At 36.1% G+C, this 17,344-nt stretch overlaps 4 protein-coding genes across 14 annotated transcripts in view; 2 read left to right on the top strand and 2 right to left on the bottom strand.

Moving 5' to 3' along the window:
- The window catches only part of Dgo (ankyrin repeat domain containing protein 6 diego), a 247,712-nt gene extending 236,684 nt beyond the window's left edge, over window positions 1–11,028 (top strand). For 5 of the 7 annotated variants that reach the window (XM_076421993.1, XM_076421992.1, XM_076421991.1 and 2 more), the window contains exons 6-11: window positions 1,792–2,001; window positions 2,890–2,988; window positions 4,302–5,453; window positions 6,844–7,117; window positions 8,346–8,585; window positions 9,193–11,028. In XM_076421993.1, coding sequence (XP_076278108.1) covers window positions 1,792–2,001; window positions 2,890–2,988; window positions 4,302–5,453; window positions 6,844–7,117; window positions 8,346–8,585; window positions 9,193–9,356 — 2,139 coding nt within the window. In that variant the 3' untranslated portion in view covers window positions 9,357–11,028. Of the gene's footprint in view, window positions 1–1,791; window positions 2,002–2,889; window positions 2,989–4,301; window positions 5,454–6,843; window positions 7,118–8,345; window positions 8,586–9,158 lie in introns of all 7 variants that reach the window. The other 2 variants (XM_076421990.1, XM_076421994.1) reach the window with 2 other exon arrangements.
- Window positions 9,775–14,436, bottom strand: LOC143208004 (CDK5RAP1-like protein). Of its 3 annotated transcripts, XM_076421997.1 has the most exons (8): window positions 14,323–14,337; window positions 13,733–14,112; window positions 13,442–13,672; window positions 13,166–13,373; window positions 12,484–12,804; window positions 11,612–11,933; window positions 11,382–11,531; window positions 9,775–11,273 (listed from the first exon to the last, which is right to left on the bottom strand). In XM_076421997.1, the coding sequence occupies exons 2-8, from the start codon at window positions 14,073–14,075 to the stop codon at window positions 11,046–11,048; spliced, it is 1,803 nt and encodes a 600-aa protein (XP_076278112.1). In that variant the 5' UTR covers window positions 14,076–14,112; window positions 14,323–14,337; the 3' UTR covers window positions 9,775–11,045. The 3 variants fall into 3 exon arrangements, with proteins under 3 accessions (XP_076278112.1, XP_076278114.1, XP_076278111.1); XM_076421999.1 differs by lacking the exon at window positions 13,733–14,112 and having other exon boundaries at window positions 14,323–14,436; XM_076421996.1 differs by lacking the exon at window positions 14,323–14,337 and having other exon boundaries at window positions 13,733–14,316.
- A 317-nt stretch (window positions 14,437–14,753) lies between these two features.
- On the top strand, window positions 14,754–16,790 carry Dlc90f (dynein light chain 90F). Of its 2 annotated transcripts, none has more exons than XM_076422018.1 (4): window positions 14,754–14,947; window positions 15,112–15,174; window positions 15,831–15,996; window positions 16,437–16,790. In XM_076422018.1, exons 2-4 carry the CDS (start codon window positions 15,151–15,153, stop codon window positions 16,583–16,585), a joined length of 339 nt encoding a protein of 112 aa, XP_076278133.1. In that variant the 5' UTR covers window positions 14,754–14,947; window positions 15,112–15,150; the 3' UTR covers window positions 16,586–16,790. The 2 variants fall into 2 exon arrangements, with proteins under 2 accessions (XP_076278133.1, XP_076278131.1); XM_076422016.1 differs by having other exon boundaries at window positions 14,757–14,947; window positions 15,081–15,174.
- Window positions 16,791–17,069: 279 nt separating this feature from the next.
- The window catches only part of LOC143207997 (uncharacterized), a 32,294-nt gene continuing 32,019 nt past the window's right edge, over window positions 17,070–17,344 (bottom strand). For both annotated transcript variants that reach the window (XM_076421983.1, XM_076421982.1), the window contains exon 12: window positions 17,070–17,278. In XM_076421983.1, the coding sequence (XP_076278098.1) occupies window positions 17,141–17,278 (138 nt within the window). In that variant the 3' untranslated portion in view covers window positions 17,070–17,140. The remainder of the gene's footprint in view (window positions 17,279–17,344) is intronic.

Here is a 17,344-nt window from a genome sequence, read left to right as displayed (position 1 = left end):
TATCATTCTCGAAGCTGCGGGGTTGTCACACGAAAGAATTCTCGGGTAATACGTTTCACACTAAACGATAATCCAATTCGAGAAAAATTAATCTATAAATTACACCTCTAGGGGAATCGAATCTTCCATACTGATAAGTAGACTGCGGATTTTATGCGTTTATAAGAAAAGTGAGTAGACCAAATGCAAACCAACAGACATATTAAAAGAATGTAAAAGTACTGTTGTATTGTTCTCAATGCTTGAAATAACAAACATTTTAGAACTTTAACGCAAATGCGGCATGGGTTCCCGTTGTCCGATTATTTCCTTTGGCACACATAATCTAATTTGGGGAGGAACAGTAAGGCCAAAAAAATCATATGGTGTTTACCATAATAGGCATCCTAAAATTCATTACACGAGGCTATAATATTATTATACTGCGGATCTGTATGCAGTTACAGAAAGATTGAGTAGATAAAATTCAAAATTGTAGGAAAATTTTGACAATTAAAGATGTCAATATATGATGTCTCCATCTATTAAAATTAACACTAAACCCTCCACCACCGGTCAGAATGACCTGCTCCTGATTTTTTATTTGATAAATATTGGAATAGTACAAATGATTTCTTTGTAGAGATATCTTTAGTAGAGTACGTATTACAATAGGAGCCGCACAAAGTCTAAATAAAATCAATCTTGTCATTTTTATAAGGGAACATGTACCAGTTACTTTTAAGGCTCGGTAGGTTCCGTGTTAAGGAAGGAAATAGCACTCTATTTGGTTTCTATTTCTTGCAATCGACGCAGACAATTTTTATTTTGCATGAAGATCTATTTATCTAGAATTATGCATTTATGACAAAAATGGGTAAGCACAATTTAAAGCAGTGGACATATTAAAAAGATTTAAAGACATCAGCGTATCGGTTTCAGCTTAATCAGATAATTAAAAGAAGAAGGAAATTTTTATTTCACTTCTGTGTCTTGCAATCAATGCAAACATTTTTTATTTTTCATGAAGATCCGCGGTCTACTAATTATTATACTAGATCCATTATACATTCATCCATCACTCCTCACTTTCTTGAAGTTGGGGGTAGATATAACTAGACTGCGGATCTTTATGCATTTATTTTAAAAATACAAGAACACTAGTATAGTAACATGTCTACTCTGTTCTTATTCTTACCATAAGAAACTACCTAGTAAATAAACTAAACTTGTTTCTCATCTCGGTTTCCACAAAATAATCCATGAAAAAATGATCTAATTAATCAACACGGCAACACCTGCAACATCGGACAACTTGTTCGTACAGAAAGAAGTGTTGCGCCCGAAGAATTAACATCGTTTCCGATAAACTGCGAAGAAACAGCGTGCTTGATTCGCGACAGGTATCGTTGTAAGCCTGCCAAAGGGATCAGAGCGACCGAGAGACACCTTATCGCGGCTCACGTCGTACAAATTATCTGCGAGCGATTCTCTAACTTGTCGTTTCCAGGATTGCATTTCACCTGGGCAAATAAATCAATTAATCGGTGGTTGGTTCTGATCCACGCTCGAGATGCGGCGTGAGCATCGCGAGGCCGTGATTAACGACGCACGGTCGTTTTGCCTGATTTCATTGGTATCTGATTCGCCGGAAAGTTGCGCGTGCAATAGCATGTATCCGTTCCCCTCTACCCGGAATTTTTGCAACCGCCGTCCGGTTGCATCCCGGTTGACCGGCGTGCACCGGGTTTGATCGATCAGTATCGGGCGTTCGAGCAAGGTTGTTCCATCAATCGGTGATGCGTGTTTCAGCATGGAAATTCAGCGCTGCACGAGGCATCCTGGCGCGGATACAGCCGGACCGTGGCCGCCCTAGCGAAGGCCCTCGGGACACAGCGTGCCCCTCTGCACGCGAGGAATCTCGCCGGATTCGCGCCGCTTCACCTTGCCTGCCAAAACGGCCACAACCAAAGCTGCCGCGAACTCCTCCTGGCGGGGTGCAATCCTGACCTTCAAAACAACGTGAGTAATAGGCCCGGCGTGAGTTCTCTATCCTCCATTCGCGAACGAGCCGTTTCATTTGGATTAAATGCGAGCCTCCGGTGAACACGAGTAGCTCCCGCCGAACAGTGGCGAATTCGACCGAGTTCGTGGCCAAAAGTAGAAGAAACAAGCATTTGATTAATTTGTTTAACGTACTTTGTTTGGAATCTACACTGCCGGTCAAAATGATAAGGCACCTCAAGGTTTTTAGCAATGAATATTCATTTGTTCATATACATATACACGTAGAAAGTGAATATACACTCCGCGACAAAACGATAAGACACCTCTAGATATCTAATGTTTCTCAATACCAATGATGTGTAGATAGATTTTGTATATAGATCTGTAGAGAGTATCCTCTGTTTAGTAACATACGAAGTAACTGCTATTATTTACGTTGTGTCGTAGGAGTTATATCAGTTTACATGAAAAACCAGCGCTGATTCCGAATCTGTTCTTTATTTTTCTCCTAGATGCACAGTTCTTGAGAAACACGACTTTTAAAAAAAAACGTATTTTTCAACTTTGAACAAATATTGTGATGTTATTACAAAAGATATGGAGAAAAGTGCATTCCGAGCATTGTCTTACACACTGGTATGTAAAATATACCAGAGCATTATGGCTATAAGAAAATGCTGAAATCTGTTAAGAAATATTATTCAACTAGTTAATATTTGATATTATAACGATAGGTCATTTCCAAATTTACCGATATATCCGATTTTTACCAAAATCAGCAAGTGATTCCAAACTTTTGGCCGGTAGTGTATGTAGAAAATGGAGAGCGAGTAACTGAAGGTTAAGTACTTTTTAGTATTATACATAGTATTATATATTATCTTTCGAATTGTTTTCTTGTAGTATGGAGACACGCCGCTTCACACATCTGCACGATATGGTCACGCCGGGGTCACACGTATCCTAATCTCTGCGCTTTGCCGAGTCTCGGATCAAAACAAAGTAAGTCAAATAATGAATAGTAGAACTTTGTCTGAAAAAGATTAAGTATAGAAATTAAATAGTTCATCCTAGGTATATAACCATTTATTTCTAATCCGTCAGTTTGACAAATAGTACATTTGCTAACATGAAAACAAGTTTTAAACACAAATCTTGAAAATATAATGTAAAATGTAATTCTTGGGATTAGGATCCCAAAATGGGACTCTTCGTTGTGTTCATAATTAATAAAATTGTGAGCAAATCATACATACATACTATTTATGTGTAACCAAAAAATGTTGAAGACCAACATTGTCTAATAATCATCATCTCTTTCTAGAATTGATGCTTTAACACTAAACCCATCAAGCATTAAAAGTATCTGGTAAATATTGCCTTATAAAAATGGCAACGCTAAATTCATAGACATTGTCTGTAATTTTGCGATATAATACATGCTTGGACAAGGAAATTTATTCCATTATTTTCCATAAATGGATTCTTATAATTTCGATAATTGGAAAATATACAAAACCGGTCATTTGATCGTGGTAGGTTTAGTGTTAAATTCCCAAGTACCTCGAAATTCAATCGCATGTCTCACAAGGGATTATCCCTGACTTGAGAATTCAAAAAATTATGAAGCTTCAGAGTTTAGTAGGCGATTCTTTTTTGCTGTCCTAATTCACTTTGGGTGAGGGGGGTGAAAGGAATTAATGCTGAATTTCATCAGGATAGTATAAACAGGTTTTAAATGCATTAACCCCTTGCCCTACAATATCAAATCAGACTCGTGATGAAAATTCTAAATAGAATCTACTAAATCTGTATGTTATTAATTTCCTTTAAAACGAAATAAAATTCTATTTTGTTATAACTGGTGTATAACCTTTGGAGAAAGCATATGCATACAATAAATATAAGCTTTCCTTTCTGTCTGTGAAATTCTGAACGATGAAGAATTTTTAATCGCTATAGCTATAAAATATTGGGTGGGCAAGAAAGTAATTTCGGTATTTTAAGGTGAATTAAAACCCAATCTTTTTATTCAAGCAATGAACTTTCACTAATGATGATGACCTGAAATCGTACTGGGATCAGTTTTTTGCCGATAACGATCAGAAGTTTTATGAGCACAGAATTGTGAAGCTACCAGAAAGATAGCAAGAAATTATCGAACAAAAAAAGTTGGGTTTTACCTCACCTTAAAATACCGAAATTAATTCTTGCCAACCCAATAAGTAGTAGTGCAAGGGGTTAAAGAATGTTTGTCCGATCGGTGCTGAACGGAACCGGTATAAATCGGTATTAACGAGATTATCTTAACGCAGAACGGTGACACGGCGTTGCATATCGCGGCGGCGATGGGCCGTCGAAAGCTGACGAGGATCCTGCTGGAGGCCGGCTGCGACCGTAGCCTGCGGAACAAGCAAGGGGAAACAGCGAAGGACATAGCCCGGCGTAAGAACCTGACAGAGATACTCGAGATAATCGGTAAAGCGCGAAGCAAGAGCAGAACGCGGAGTAAAAGTCGGGAGGAGGACTCCGCTGCGACGGTGGACAAGGTCGACGGGAAGAGTACCAAGAGCGAGAAGAAGCGAGAGAAGACTGGTAGTGGTACAAGCGGCAGTAGAGACAGTTGCACGAAGAAGGAGAAAAAGAAGCACAAATCGTCCGGCAAGCAGAACAAGGTCCATTTCGAGAAAGCGGTGATGGGTAGGCAATGGTCCCCGTACGGGTGCCACTACTACCCCGACCCGGAAGCGTTTCCGCAACCGCGTTTGGACTCGCTGCCATCGGATCCGCTAGCCCGTGGAGAACAGTATTACCTGGACCTCGCTGGAAATATCAGGAAAGGTCCGGTGGGAGTCGGTTACACCTGCTACTGCGCGCCTTTCTTCAGACACATGGAGGCCAAACTGGAAAGGGACAAGGCGGAACTGAAGGCGCACATAGATCTGGCTCACGAGAGGCTCGACCTGAAGGTGGCCAACCTGGAGAGGAGGACCAGAGGACAAATCTCTGAGTTGACCAGATGCGTCGCGGCGGAGAGGTCCAAGTGCGACGAAAGACACACGCATCTTCAACAACGCTTGTCCCGCGGCGGAAGAGGCAGGCACAGCGAAAGACCAGCGAAACCTTCGTTCGCCAACGATCAATCCCTTCCACCGGCTCGAGCCAGATCACTGGAGGATTTGCTCGACGACAGACCCCATGATAGAAGTTTCGAGATCCCAGGGGAGACACCGATACACCGCGGCAGCTTGGACGATCTTGATATACCCGCCATACCTAGACTTAGCAAATCCATGAGAGATCTACCCACGGGTTCCGGTATCTCGAGGTCAACCTTGAGGGTGCTCGATGTGCCGCCCAGGCTGAACGAGACGTTCGACGGTGTGATCAAGCAGGATCGCAGCTCGCCGCTCGGGGCAGCTTCCTCGCCGTCGATCGGATCCAGGCAACAGGTCCATCAACAGCGCGTGAGTGTGTAATCGGATTTCTTCTGCTAGTTACAATGCGTTTTATCGAGGTGTTGATTAGGCTGCGGCTCTAACGAGCTACGCGCTAGTCGTGCTCCTGAAAACATCAGGTCGATACCACGGTATGGAATTTATAGAAAAGTGTCATTTTATCTTCTTAACACTTCATCTGCTGGAAATCTACTCAATAATTATTCCGTATTAAGCGTAATTATCTTTTCTTACATAATAATCCCATACGAAATAATTAGATTACGTTACCGAGGGTGACTTGTTGATTCACGATTGAAATTGCTATTGCTGTCGAGATATCTATTAAAAAATCCTTAACCATGTAAATTTAATCGCCGGTAAATAATGTTTTAAATTACTGTTGGTAAATACTTGGATCGTAATTGATATATAGGATGTTGGACTTCAGGTGGGAGAAAATTTAAGGAATGAATATAAGACGAAAATAAAGAATAAAAAATTTGCGATTTCAGCTTCATTTTTTGGTTATTAACAATTAAAAATTCGCCTAAAATGCGGCAACCCGTCCAGCAGCGGTGTATGTTGCGCACATCGTAAAGGCGCACGACAGTCTCGTATCAAGTGACAGAAACGTGCTTACCTTAGTTCTCATTTGGGGCCCTAGGGAGGTGAAAATGTTTTCCGGATTCGTAATGAAATCCTCACAAATACAAGTATTCACAAAAATGCATATGTGCAATTCACGTTCGCAACGTATACCTCTGTTTGTCGGGTTGCCGCATTTCAGGCCGACTTGTTAATAACTAACAAACGAAGCTGGAATCGCAATTTCTTTATTCTTTATTGTCGATCACCGTGTACAAGAAACTTTTCGCAGCTGTTTTTGTTCGATCGTGTTTCGTTTCGTTTGATTGATAAATGCAGTGATAAGCCGACTGTATTGCAAAAAACATCAAGTACTATCTATAAAAGTTATTATTAGACTGCGCATGTTTATACAATTCGTGCAATTTTTGTAGACGAATTGTAAGAAACTCGAATCAAATAACACCTTATTTTCCGTGGTAGTAGCCTTTTTAGATCTGAAATAAATTAAAATCGTACTAGATTCTGTCATATTTTAGAAATTATCAAAAGCCATAATTGCATAAAGATCCGCAGTCGAGTTATTATCAAATTTATTTATCAATAAAATCGATCCTTTTACGTGAAATGATACGAATGAGTAGTTTGATGTTTCCTACAAAGTAAATGATAAAATATGAAATTTTAAATATTCGTTGGAGTCAGTATGGCGCGGCGCGGCGTACTGATGTCGTCCTTGAAGGGTTAAAGAGTAATTCTGTGAATAATATCCGAAACGAAGATACAGTTTCGGTATCGTTTGACCCGCGCAATTGCGATCTTCAATTAACAGGATCTATCGAGTCGGGATCACGGGATTAACTCCTGCCACGAGGAAAGCAGCACAACGCGGAAGAGCGACGACAACTTGAACGAATGGAGGTCTTCCGGGCGACGTAGCGTTCACGAGATGATCAAGCGATTTCAGCAAGTGCCTGGCATGCATAACGGCTGGCGAGGCACGCGTTCTGGAAGCAGTGAACCAACAAGCCCCGAGAACAGTCAGTGCTCTCAAAATCAAAGGGTCCAGCCCCAGGGTGGTGTAGGAAACGGATGGCACGGGGAAGGTAAACACATATTCAACATCAGCTTATCAGAGAATAAACAACACCGCTCAATACTTCAGGTTACTTAATCAGCGTAAAAAATATTTGTACACCCTGTAAAAATGAATAACTTTTTTCAATTTTGGACCAAATTACTTGAATCTTTTTGAAGCGTTACAGGCATTACTTTATAGCTAATGAGTAAATCATTTTTCTTTTTAACAGCTTTAACTGCGGGTGTGATTTATGAACCACATACTAAAATTATAGCCAGAGGCGGGCGAGGTATAAAACAACACGTTAATTTTTGCTAATATCAAATAGCAGCTGGGGCTTATATACCACTAAAATAAAAATAAAATAAATACAATAAAAAAATCTTTTAATTTAAAATTAGAATGTATGTACTTATTTTCATTTTATTTTTCTTATCGTTGATTATAAAATGCATACTTTGTCGGTCGGCATGCTTTTATTTTTTATTCCATTTTTGTCCTAGTACAAGATAAAAGTTGTAAGGGTTTACCGCTGACGATGTGTGTGCGGTGTTTGCCGATTTGCCGTTTAGAGCGATCGGCTGTGCTAAAAGAACCCGCAGTTAATTGCTTAAAAGGGTTAATTGCTATTGGCCGCAAAAAGCCTCTACAAAACAGTAGAGGTCACGATTTTTAAGTTTCTTATTGAATTCGAATCTCTGTAAAGTTTTCATTTCATTCTCATCTGTAGTTTTTAAGATATCGATTTTGGAAAAACGGAAACATTTTACTTGGTAGGTGTATTGTGTTTTAACAATTGTAACTAGCTAATACTAACTCGCATAATATTCTAGTAGACTCTGATTAATAAGATATTCATACATGTTTAAATAATAAACAGAAACGGATATTTACCGATTTATTTAGAAATGAAAACATCTAAGAGAAAATCTAGTAATGCAAAAAGTGATTACTAGACTCCGGATTTTATGTATTTATAACAAAAATGAGCAAGTGCAATTTAAAACAATGACAATATTATAAGATTTTGAGGGTATTAATATATTATTTTCATCACATTAAAATTACTAATGAAGAATATAAAAATACATATATTTAGCTCTCCTGCATGTTGCAATTGATGCACGAACCTTTTATTTTGCATAAACGTCCGGAGTCTTGTGACTACAAATGTTCGATTAATATGCGTTGAGTTCGTCGTAGTCGTTTTACAATACGGAGGAACGTTTTTAATATTATCGCAACGAACGTAGGTAATGATAGCGAGAGCAGCGAAGGAGACGAGGACGAGCAACCGGAAGCACTTAGCGGGGGGATCACTGGAAAAGGAGTGATATCGGAGCACGTGCATTACGACAGCATAGCCAGAATGCCATATAGGTCCCGTAATGCGGTTTATAGCCCAACACCGCCTTTGCATGATGCACACAATGATTCAGGGTACAGCACCCGCATGTACGGTTCTAGCAAAGGTGCTTCACCTTCCTTATCAGGTAAGAGGTTACTCTGTTTTAATTGCAAGATAGTTGCAGTAACCCTCAACACCAATAGCCACAATCTTCTACCACTTTTTAAACTATTCCGGAGTCTCTGCATTAGTGATATTTTTATGCTAATGACATAATTTTTTGTACCCGAAAAGAATGCAAGGAAAAATTTGTCAATTGAATTGGTGGCTGGAGCAACGTTGGATTTCCTTAACGTCTATTAGCTTTTATTGTTCTCCCATCAAACTCTGCTCTCCTGTAAAATTTGCACTTTGCATCATCCAAAGTTGCACCAGCCAAGAATTCAATAATTAAATTAACAATAACGAACAAAGTGCAAATTTTACAGGAGAGCAGAATTTGATGGGAGAATAGACTTTAAGGAAATCTCACACCCAAAGTTGCTCCAGCCTCCAATTCAATTATTAATATGTTTGCAACGAGAAGTAAAACAATTCGTTTTTCATATTTCCTTTCCTCGAATTTTACTATATTTCTTCCACGCCCACGTTGTACATTGAATACAAAGAAACTGGAATAGCTCTAATTTGAATTAATTCTATGTCATTCTGATTCCAGCACTTTTACAAAAGATTACATTTCCACCTTTCAGGTCAATTGGAATGCGATGTGATTCTTCCAACCACAACAAACACATTTCCTAGCGGGGAACAACTAGTGGCATTGTTAGAACAACCCAGGAACCACGATCTCACGGTCTACGAACGCGGCGCCGATAACGTTGTCATTAATATCGGAACCGCGAGCCTTGTTTAAGACCTTTAAAATTATTCTCATACTTCCAAAGACGCATCGACATTAGGTAACGTTAGTATACCTACTAAGGTGTTCATATACGATGACAAAAATATTCTGTATAAATGAACCTGTTTGTTCTGTTTAGGTCAACATGTACAAAATCATTTTTAATTGAAGAATTTTTGCGTTATCATTTCGTGTAAATAATATACTGGGTCCTACCGAATAACATGTACAAGCGGACACAAGGTGATTCCTTGTGAAAAGATAAGGAGAAAAAGTAGAATCAAATTTTTTCATCCGAAGCTTTGTTTTGGAGAATACGTGTGCTTTTCGATAGGAATTTTCTGAGACGTCTGATCATGATTATATAGACAGCGGATCTTTATGCATTTATGGCAAAAATTATTAGACGTAATTTAAAGCAGTAAAGATATAAAAATTTTAAAATACTGTTACGTTATTTTCAACCTATTGAACATATTAAGAAAGGAAATAAAATCTCTATTTCACTCTAATTTGTTGTAATTCGATTGACCAACCAAATCTACTTCCTGCATATACTTGAGCACGCGAAACTACGGATGTTTTCTTTGCGTAATATTTTCTTTACAGTTACAATGATTAAAACGTCTTTATCCCCAAAAATGCCGTAAAACGGAAAAGAAAATGTATAGTTTTTGTACGGCTACATTTATTTTAATGCTTAAATATTGATTACAAACGAATCAAATTTTATTTAATTTAAAAAGAAGGGCGCAACATTCATATTTGTTAGACTTTGTTAAAATCTTCATCACGGGTCTGACCCGTTAAAATACTGTAAGGGGTTAAACTCGATTTTCTCAAAACCGAGGCGTCAAACGAAAAAAAATGTTATTCCTTTCTTTCGATTTATATTTACATGTAGAATCACCCCCCTCCCCTTGTACATGTTATTCGACCGGATCCTGTATAGTAAGACTTTAAGATATAGCAAACTGTAACAAACTACACATCAACCCTAAAATTTTCTACACTTCTTTTATCGATTACATATTTATTCAACCCTTGGACGGCGGACTAATTTTGTAACTGTACAATTGATAATGCTTAACTTTGATTTATGGACTCATTTAGAAATTTTTTAATCAAATTTTTGTAGGTACTTTTGTCGGCACATTAGTCTTTCTGTTGTTTCTAATGTAACAGCTATTCGATATTGAGTAATTGTATGAATATATTGACACTGTGGGTCAAAATAGGCCCGGACACCGCTGTCAGAGGGTAAAAAACAAAATATTCATGGTACTTCTAAGAAACTAAAATAATGAAACAAACTCTACAAGGAACAAAAATTGTCTGTCTCAAAATGAATTTGGCTGAATAGAAGAGAAACTTAGTTACATAATCTTTTTGTTACTCTAGTGTATATTCTTTTAAGTATCATAAGTGTAGCTCTTGCAACAAAAGTGTGTTATGTATCTGCATATAGATTGCCATGTACCACAAAATTAGATTAAGTTTTACCTATTTATTATATAGATGTATAATACTATGTACATGATTGTTTTATTCACAATATTATCACATTAGTAACAAATATGTAAATTTAGTTTCGCGCGATTAAGTAGATCTTTGTCTCTTTCATTTCAAAACTGAATGTATTCTGCAGTGATAAATATGATTAAATAATTGAAAAGATGAAGAACTAATGTTATATTTTATTTACAATCCGTGTGACGATGAAAATTCCGTGATCGATGAGTGATACAAAGGTGTTCCTTTCAGGGTATTAGAATTAGCGCTTTGAACTTCTACAACAATGTAATCACCGCTCTTTATCAGCCTTTTAGTATCAGCGTCTTTTTCAATAGGTATATCCATCCTCGGAATCAATACTCGTGTGCCGCCATCATTTCTTCCTTGAAGAAACTCATCTGATCTCTTACTAACCTAAGACAAAATTCATAATTTCATTATGATTCAATCCTATTTAATTATTACACGATTTACTGTTACTATTGTTACAGCACTATATTGCGTTACTTCAAAATGATTTACCCCTTCTATAAGCATAAGTTGTAACTGGCCAATTTGTGACTTATTTAATTCCTCTGCTATAAGTCTATGTGTTGAAATCATCCTTTCCAGACGGTCCTTTTTTATAGCTGGATCTACATCATCTTTATAGCGACGATGAGCTGTAGTTTTCTAAAAGTATTACAATTTCTTGTAATAATGCTTACTAATATCGTACCTTAATTGACAAAGCTTATATAATTATAGATTACCTCGCGCATGCTATATGCAAATAAGTATGCTTTGTTATATTTCACTAATCGCATCAGTGACAATGTATCTTGAAACTCTTCCTCAGTTTCACCACAAAATCCGGTAATAAAATCACTGGAGAAATATATATTAGGGAGAATGCTGCGTATGTGGTAGACCAAATCTAAATATGCTTCTCTTGTGTATCCTCTTCGCATCCTTTCCAAAACCATAGAATTGCCACTTTGCACGGGCAAATGAATTTCATTACAAATGTTTGACCTCTCTGCTATCAACTGTAAAACCTCATCAGGAAAATCCTTAGGATGCGGTGATGTAAATCTAAGAATGATTTTCATGAATTGTGTAACTTTTAAAATAACATACAGTAAAGTCGCGATTTGTTTCCCATCGACGGTTCCGAGCAGGAAGAGAGATCGTGTAGGGACACTATTTTCTTATGACTGCGTCGACCGTGTCGGAAGTACAAAGGATGCCGAACGTAGAAAAGGACAGCATGTAAATACGGATCGCGCTGTCCTTCCTTGCGCCCGAAACTTTAATCATCAAGTAAACCACTAAATATAGTTAAAATTATATCACAATATAATATCACAATATACCACAAATAAGTTGGTGAAGTCCCATAAAAAAATAATGAAAAATAAAGAAGCTTTGTAATTGGATTAGTAGTGGTTCACACCGATATAACCGACCCGAGATCAGATTACGCGGCATGTTTACACTGCTCGGCAACCGAGGCAGCTCGAGCTTCGCGGCCCCTGCGGCGTTGCCCCTCAGTGGAATGGGTAGGCGAAAGTGATCGTGGAAACCCTCAGTGATAGAAATCAGGACTTTACTGTATCTTTAAAATTGTATGAAATTGTAATACCTTATCCTCATTTCCGGATTAATACGAGACACCTCATCTAATAAATCGCTGAATCTCCGACCTCCTTTTTTACTTTTATATACAGTTTTGAAACCCTTAGCTAAATGTGTTCCCTCATTATTAAGCATATGAAATTCTCTCTCCGACATATCTCTGTAACTATTTACATTCTGTCCAAGTAGTACCACTTCCTTTACACCCTCATCGGATAGAGACTGGACCTCTTTAATTATACTGTCCATTGGTCTGGACCTTTCTTTACCTCGTGTGAACGGAACAATGCAATATGTGCACATATTATCGCAGCCTCGCATTATCGATCTGGAAAACAAGAAATTATGTCAATGATCAACTTATAATGTGAAAATTATTACTATTAGTAATTATTACACAGCGAATCTTTATGCAAAATAAAAATTTTCTACCTAAATTGCTACGAACTTGAGTAAAATAAAAATTAATTTTCTTTCTTAATATACAGGGTGGTTCCATCCTGTATGTTTAACAGGTTCAAAGAATATAATAGCATTTTTAAATTCTTCTATGTATTTACTATTTTAAATTACACCTACTGATTTTTGTCATAAATGCATAAAATCCACTGTCCAGTAATTATTATTAGTAGTAAAAATGTTGCTAATAATATAAAATGTGTAATTTTAAGTATATCATAAAAGATTACACATATGCGCTAGTGGATTCTTTGTTCAATCTTATTGGTGTAATATCTGCGTATGTTTCATCAAATGATAAAACTACATTGATAGCAGTTTCATCCTCAGGCACACACAAAAGTCTTGGTAAGTCCTTATAGCTGTCTGGACCAGCTATTATATCAACGAGTTTACCTTTGTCTAATATTTTGTCCTTTAAACGTTCTGCCATGCAACCTGATGCAACAATAAACATATTATAACTTGTTACAAAACATAGAAAATATTCAAACATGTAGATATACCTAGTAAACCAATTTTCATTTTATTCTTCGCTTTTCTTCTGATACCATTCAAAGCATCTAGTTTATTCCATACTTTCTGTTCTGCGCTATCTCTGATGGAACATGTAACAAGTAGAACTATATTGGCTTTATTGATAGCATCTACTTTTTGGTAACCGTGTGACTTTAGAACGGACCAAATGATTTCTGTGTCGTTAACATTCATTTGACAACCGTAAACTTCAAAATACACTGCAACAAAAACACAGCTATGTAACAAATAAAGAAGATATTAATACAGAAATATTTTACCTTTCTGATTACTGCCGTTAATGTCTTTTATATATGGGATATTCGGTGCAATGATGGGATCTACAGGTATGGCATCATGCGCTATAAAATCTTTCAACGAAGGCCCAGTTTTCGACAAGTCTCTAAATTGTTCCAGATTGGTAACAGTTTTTTGACCGATCTCTTTGGGAGAATGCGATTGATTTGCAGTCACATGCAATGTCCGACGTTGTGTATTATGAGAACATACATTTTTTAATCGAATAGAACATGTTTCGTTAAACCATCTTTTTGTTAAATTATTATACATCATAAATGGTTTAATTCGTTTCAGTGAATATAGCACAAAACCTTTACTATTCATAGTTAATATTTATTTAGTAGTTCCACAATATGACGTCCTATGATATAATAAGAATACGAAAATAAAAATTGTCAAACAATTGTATTGACATGAAATATTTTATATTGTATTTTATATCATTTTTTTTTAAATTACAGTAAAAATACTATAAAGATTTATATTGTTTTCTCTTGTGTTTAGTTTTAAAACACGCTTATATTTATATACACAAATATTTAGGTTATCTGTCGTGAAATTTTCATAATACCTAAATACACATTGGAGCTCATTCTGGCTTCACTCATTGGTACAGAGTACAGAGCTCTGTCTTTATCTTCATTCTTAGTTCACCTCTACGCCGATAGTGCCATCAATTTCGTTCCTGCGGCCCTGCGCAGCTTCCGCAGCTTCTTACACCGTGGTGCCAACACAGGTGTGGCGGTTGATTTGAATTATTAAAGAAGAAGTAAGGAAAATGAAGTGTTTTATTTTAGGTCTGCTATTGGTCTCATCAGTAAGACGACATAGTACACCGTACCTTCAATACTGTGTCATTAACATTTCCGATTTCCCTGTATATATGTTAGTAATCGCATGTAGAAGCGACCAGAGAAAGTGACACACCAGATTTGAACACACCATCCAATTGCATCCAATCCAATCCAATCACATCCAATCTATCATTGAACGTGGTTGTCGATTTTTACTGTTGGCAACAGTGATAAATTGTCTGAGGTCTGAAATGTCTGAATTTGCATTGAATCATTGAATCAAGGTGTTGTCATACGTCAGAAGTTTTGTTCATAGTTTAAATGGTTTATATGTCAGACATGAAAAGTATTGTAGACTAATTTTTACCCGTTCCGGTATTTTCATGACCAAGAATACGTAAGGTATGAAAAACTATAAATTGAAGAGGATGTATTTTTTATCATTTACTGATTTATAATTCTGTATACTATTACTGTAAATAATACAGTAACTGGCATTTGTAATGCCATAATAATAATTATATTTTGATTGAAGGCATTTATATTATTTTTCGGGTGGTGTAAAGATTGTTCATTTGTGTGCCATTTATTAAAAATTTGACAAGATGATGGAAGATATGCAAGAAGAGGTTAGTGAACATTTCTTGAATATTATTTAGTATTAGACTGCGGATTTTTATGTAAAAGAAAAATTGTTGGCGTCGCTTACAATGAATAGGAGTCAAATAGAACTCTCATTGTTTTGTTCCTCTAATAATTTTAGTAAGCTTAGGCTTATTGTTAGTACAACAAAGCTTTTAAACTCTTTTAATCTGTCCGATACTTATTTTTATCATGAATGCATAAAATCTGCTATCTATTTATCATTTTCTTAACACTTTACCTACCGGAAGCCTATTGATAGGATTTTCAATAATTGTGCTGTACCAAAAGAAAGCATAGAAATATCCTTTTATATTGAAATCTTGAATGAAACTATTAGGTGACGTTATTGAGGGTGACTTGTTAGTTCACAATGAAAATTGCTGTTGCTATTGAAGGTTCCATTAAAATTGTTTAGCCATGTACCATAGATTTTTAAAAATTGTGCATTAATCACCAGTCGGTAATGTGTTAATATGAAATGGATTTAATATTTGCATGCCTATGTTTCTATAAATTTATAGATTTAATTTATACAATAATCATATATAAGACTTGTTTAGGGAGTATATAAATTATTATTTATATTTAGTTGGAAAAGGTTGTAAGTAAATATAACTTCATCTGCTCGTCATTATTTCAGACCCAGTTTGTGGTGGACGATGTAAGTAAAATTATCAAGGAAGTAATAGAAGTATCTATTGGTGGAAACGCTTATCAACATAACAAAGTAAATCAATGGACATCTAATGTTGTTGAAGCATGCTTGGGAAATCTTACGAAATTACAAAAGCCATTTAAATATATAGGTAAGATTTGTTTGATTCTACATTAAATTTCTATTATTAAGGGGATAGACTCGTTTTTCCAGGATTGCAGGGGTGCCAGATGTGCCTTCTCATTTCTCGATAATGCAAAGATGGGGTTTTTCAGTAGACAAAAGCCCTAGATAAAACATCAATCTAGGCTGCGTTTACCCTGAAAAGTCCTATTTTCACGTTTGCGGGGCATAATTCTAATTATTTGGTAGCATGTAGCTGTCGCAGCTTTATGAAAATAGCTACATGCGCAGCTGTATGCTTCCGAATAATGCAAATTATTCTACCGAATATCTGGCGCTTTTGACTACTGAAAAACCCCATCTTTGGATTATCGAGAAATGGGAAGATGCATTCCGTACCCTTGCAATCCTGGAAAAACGAGTCTACCCCCATAACTCTTTGTTCAATACTAATGGAAATATTTTCAGTTACTTGTGTTATTATGCAAAAAAATGGTGCTGGTTTACACACTGCAAGCTCCTGTTTTTGGGACAATGTTACTGATGGCAGCTGTACAGTTCGTTGGGAAAATAAGACAATGTATTGCATTGTTTCTGTGTTTGGTCTAGCCATTTAATTGAATTTAATATTTAAAATATGCTTCAGTAAAGGTAAAAAATTAAAGCCAAGTACTCAAATTTTTATTTGACATTTAATATAGCTTGTACTAATCATGGTGCATTAAATACGAAACTTATTTCAGCTTCAATAGTTCTGTTTTAATGTCAATATTATGTACTTTCATATTGCAAATACAATATTACCTTTTTGAACATTAAAAATTATATTTACTATGTAAGATGATGTTTTATTTATGTACGTATATACATATGTACATACAATTTATGTATATGTACATGTATAAATTAATTATAATTAAGTATTTATGTCAAAGGCATTTATTTTTGTTATCAAATACTTTTCGTATAAATGACGTTATTTATTACATAATTTAAGATTTACACAAGGATGTTGATATGTTTTAAATCTTATATAGCACTCTACTGCTACTATATAATATTATAGCACTATTTGTGGCTATTACATTAATGTTTATGATATGAACTTAAAATACATTTATTGTATTTTTTTAACATTAAAATGGAATAAATTATTATAACAAAAATGATAATTATTCCTTTGTTATATCCAAGTCTGATAAGTCGGAAAATAAATCATCATCAGTAGGCATCAGCAACATGTTAATGTTTAAACTGTCGCCGAATTCGTCATCTATGTATAAATCTTCAACGGTATTGTCTGGAACATCCTGAAACAAAATGATAACATGAGAGATGATACAAAAATATTTTATACTCTTATGACAAATTGACAA

This window comes from Lasioglossum baleicum, chromosome 4 (assembly GCF_051020765.1).
Source record: "Lasioglossum baleicum chromosome 4, iyLasBale1, whole genome shotgun sequence".
Taxonomy (NCBI): domain Eukaryota; kingdom Metazoa; phylum Arthropoda; class Insecta; order Hymenoptera; family Halictidae; genus Lasioglossum; species Lasioglossum baleicum.
Note: the sequence above shows the minus strand (reverse complement) of the source record. Positions and strands in the feature narration are given on the sequence as shown.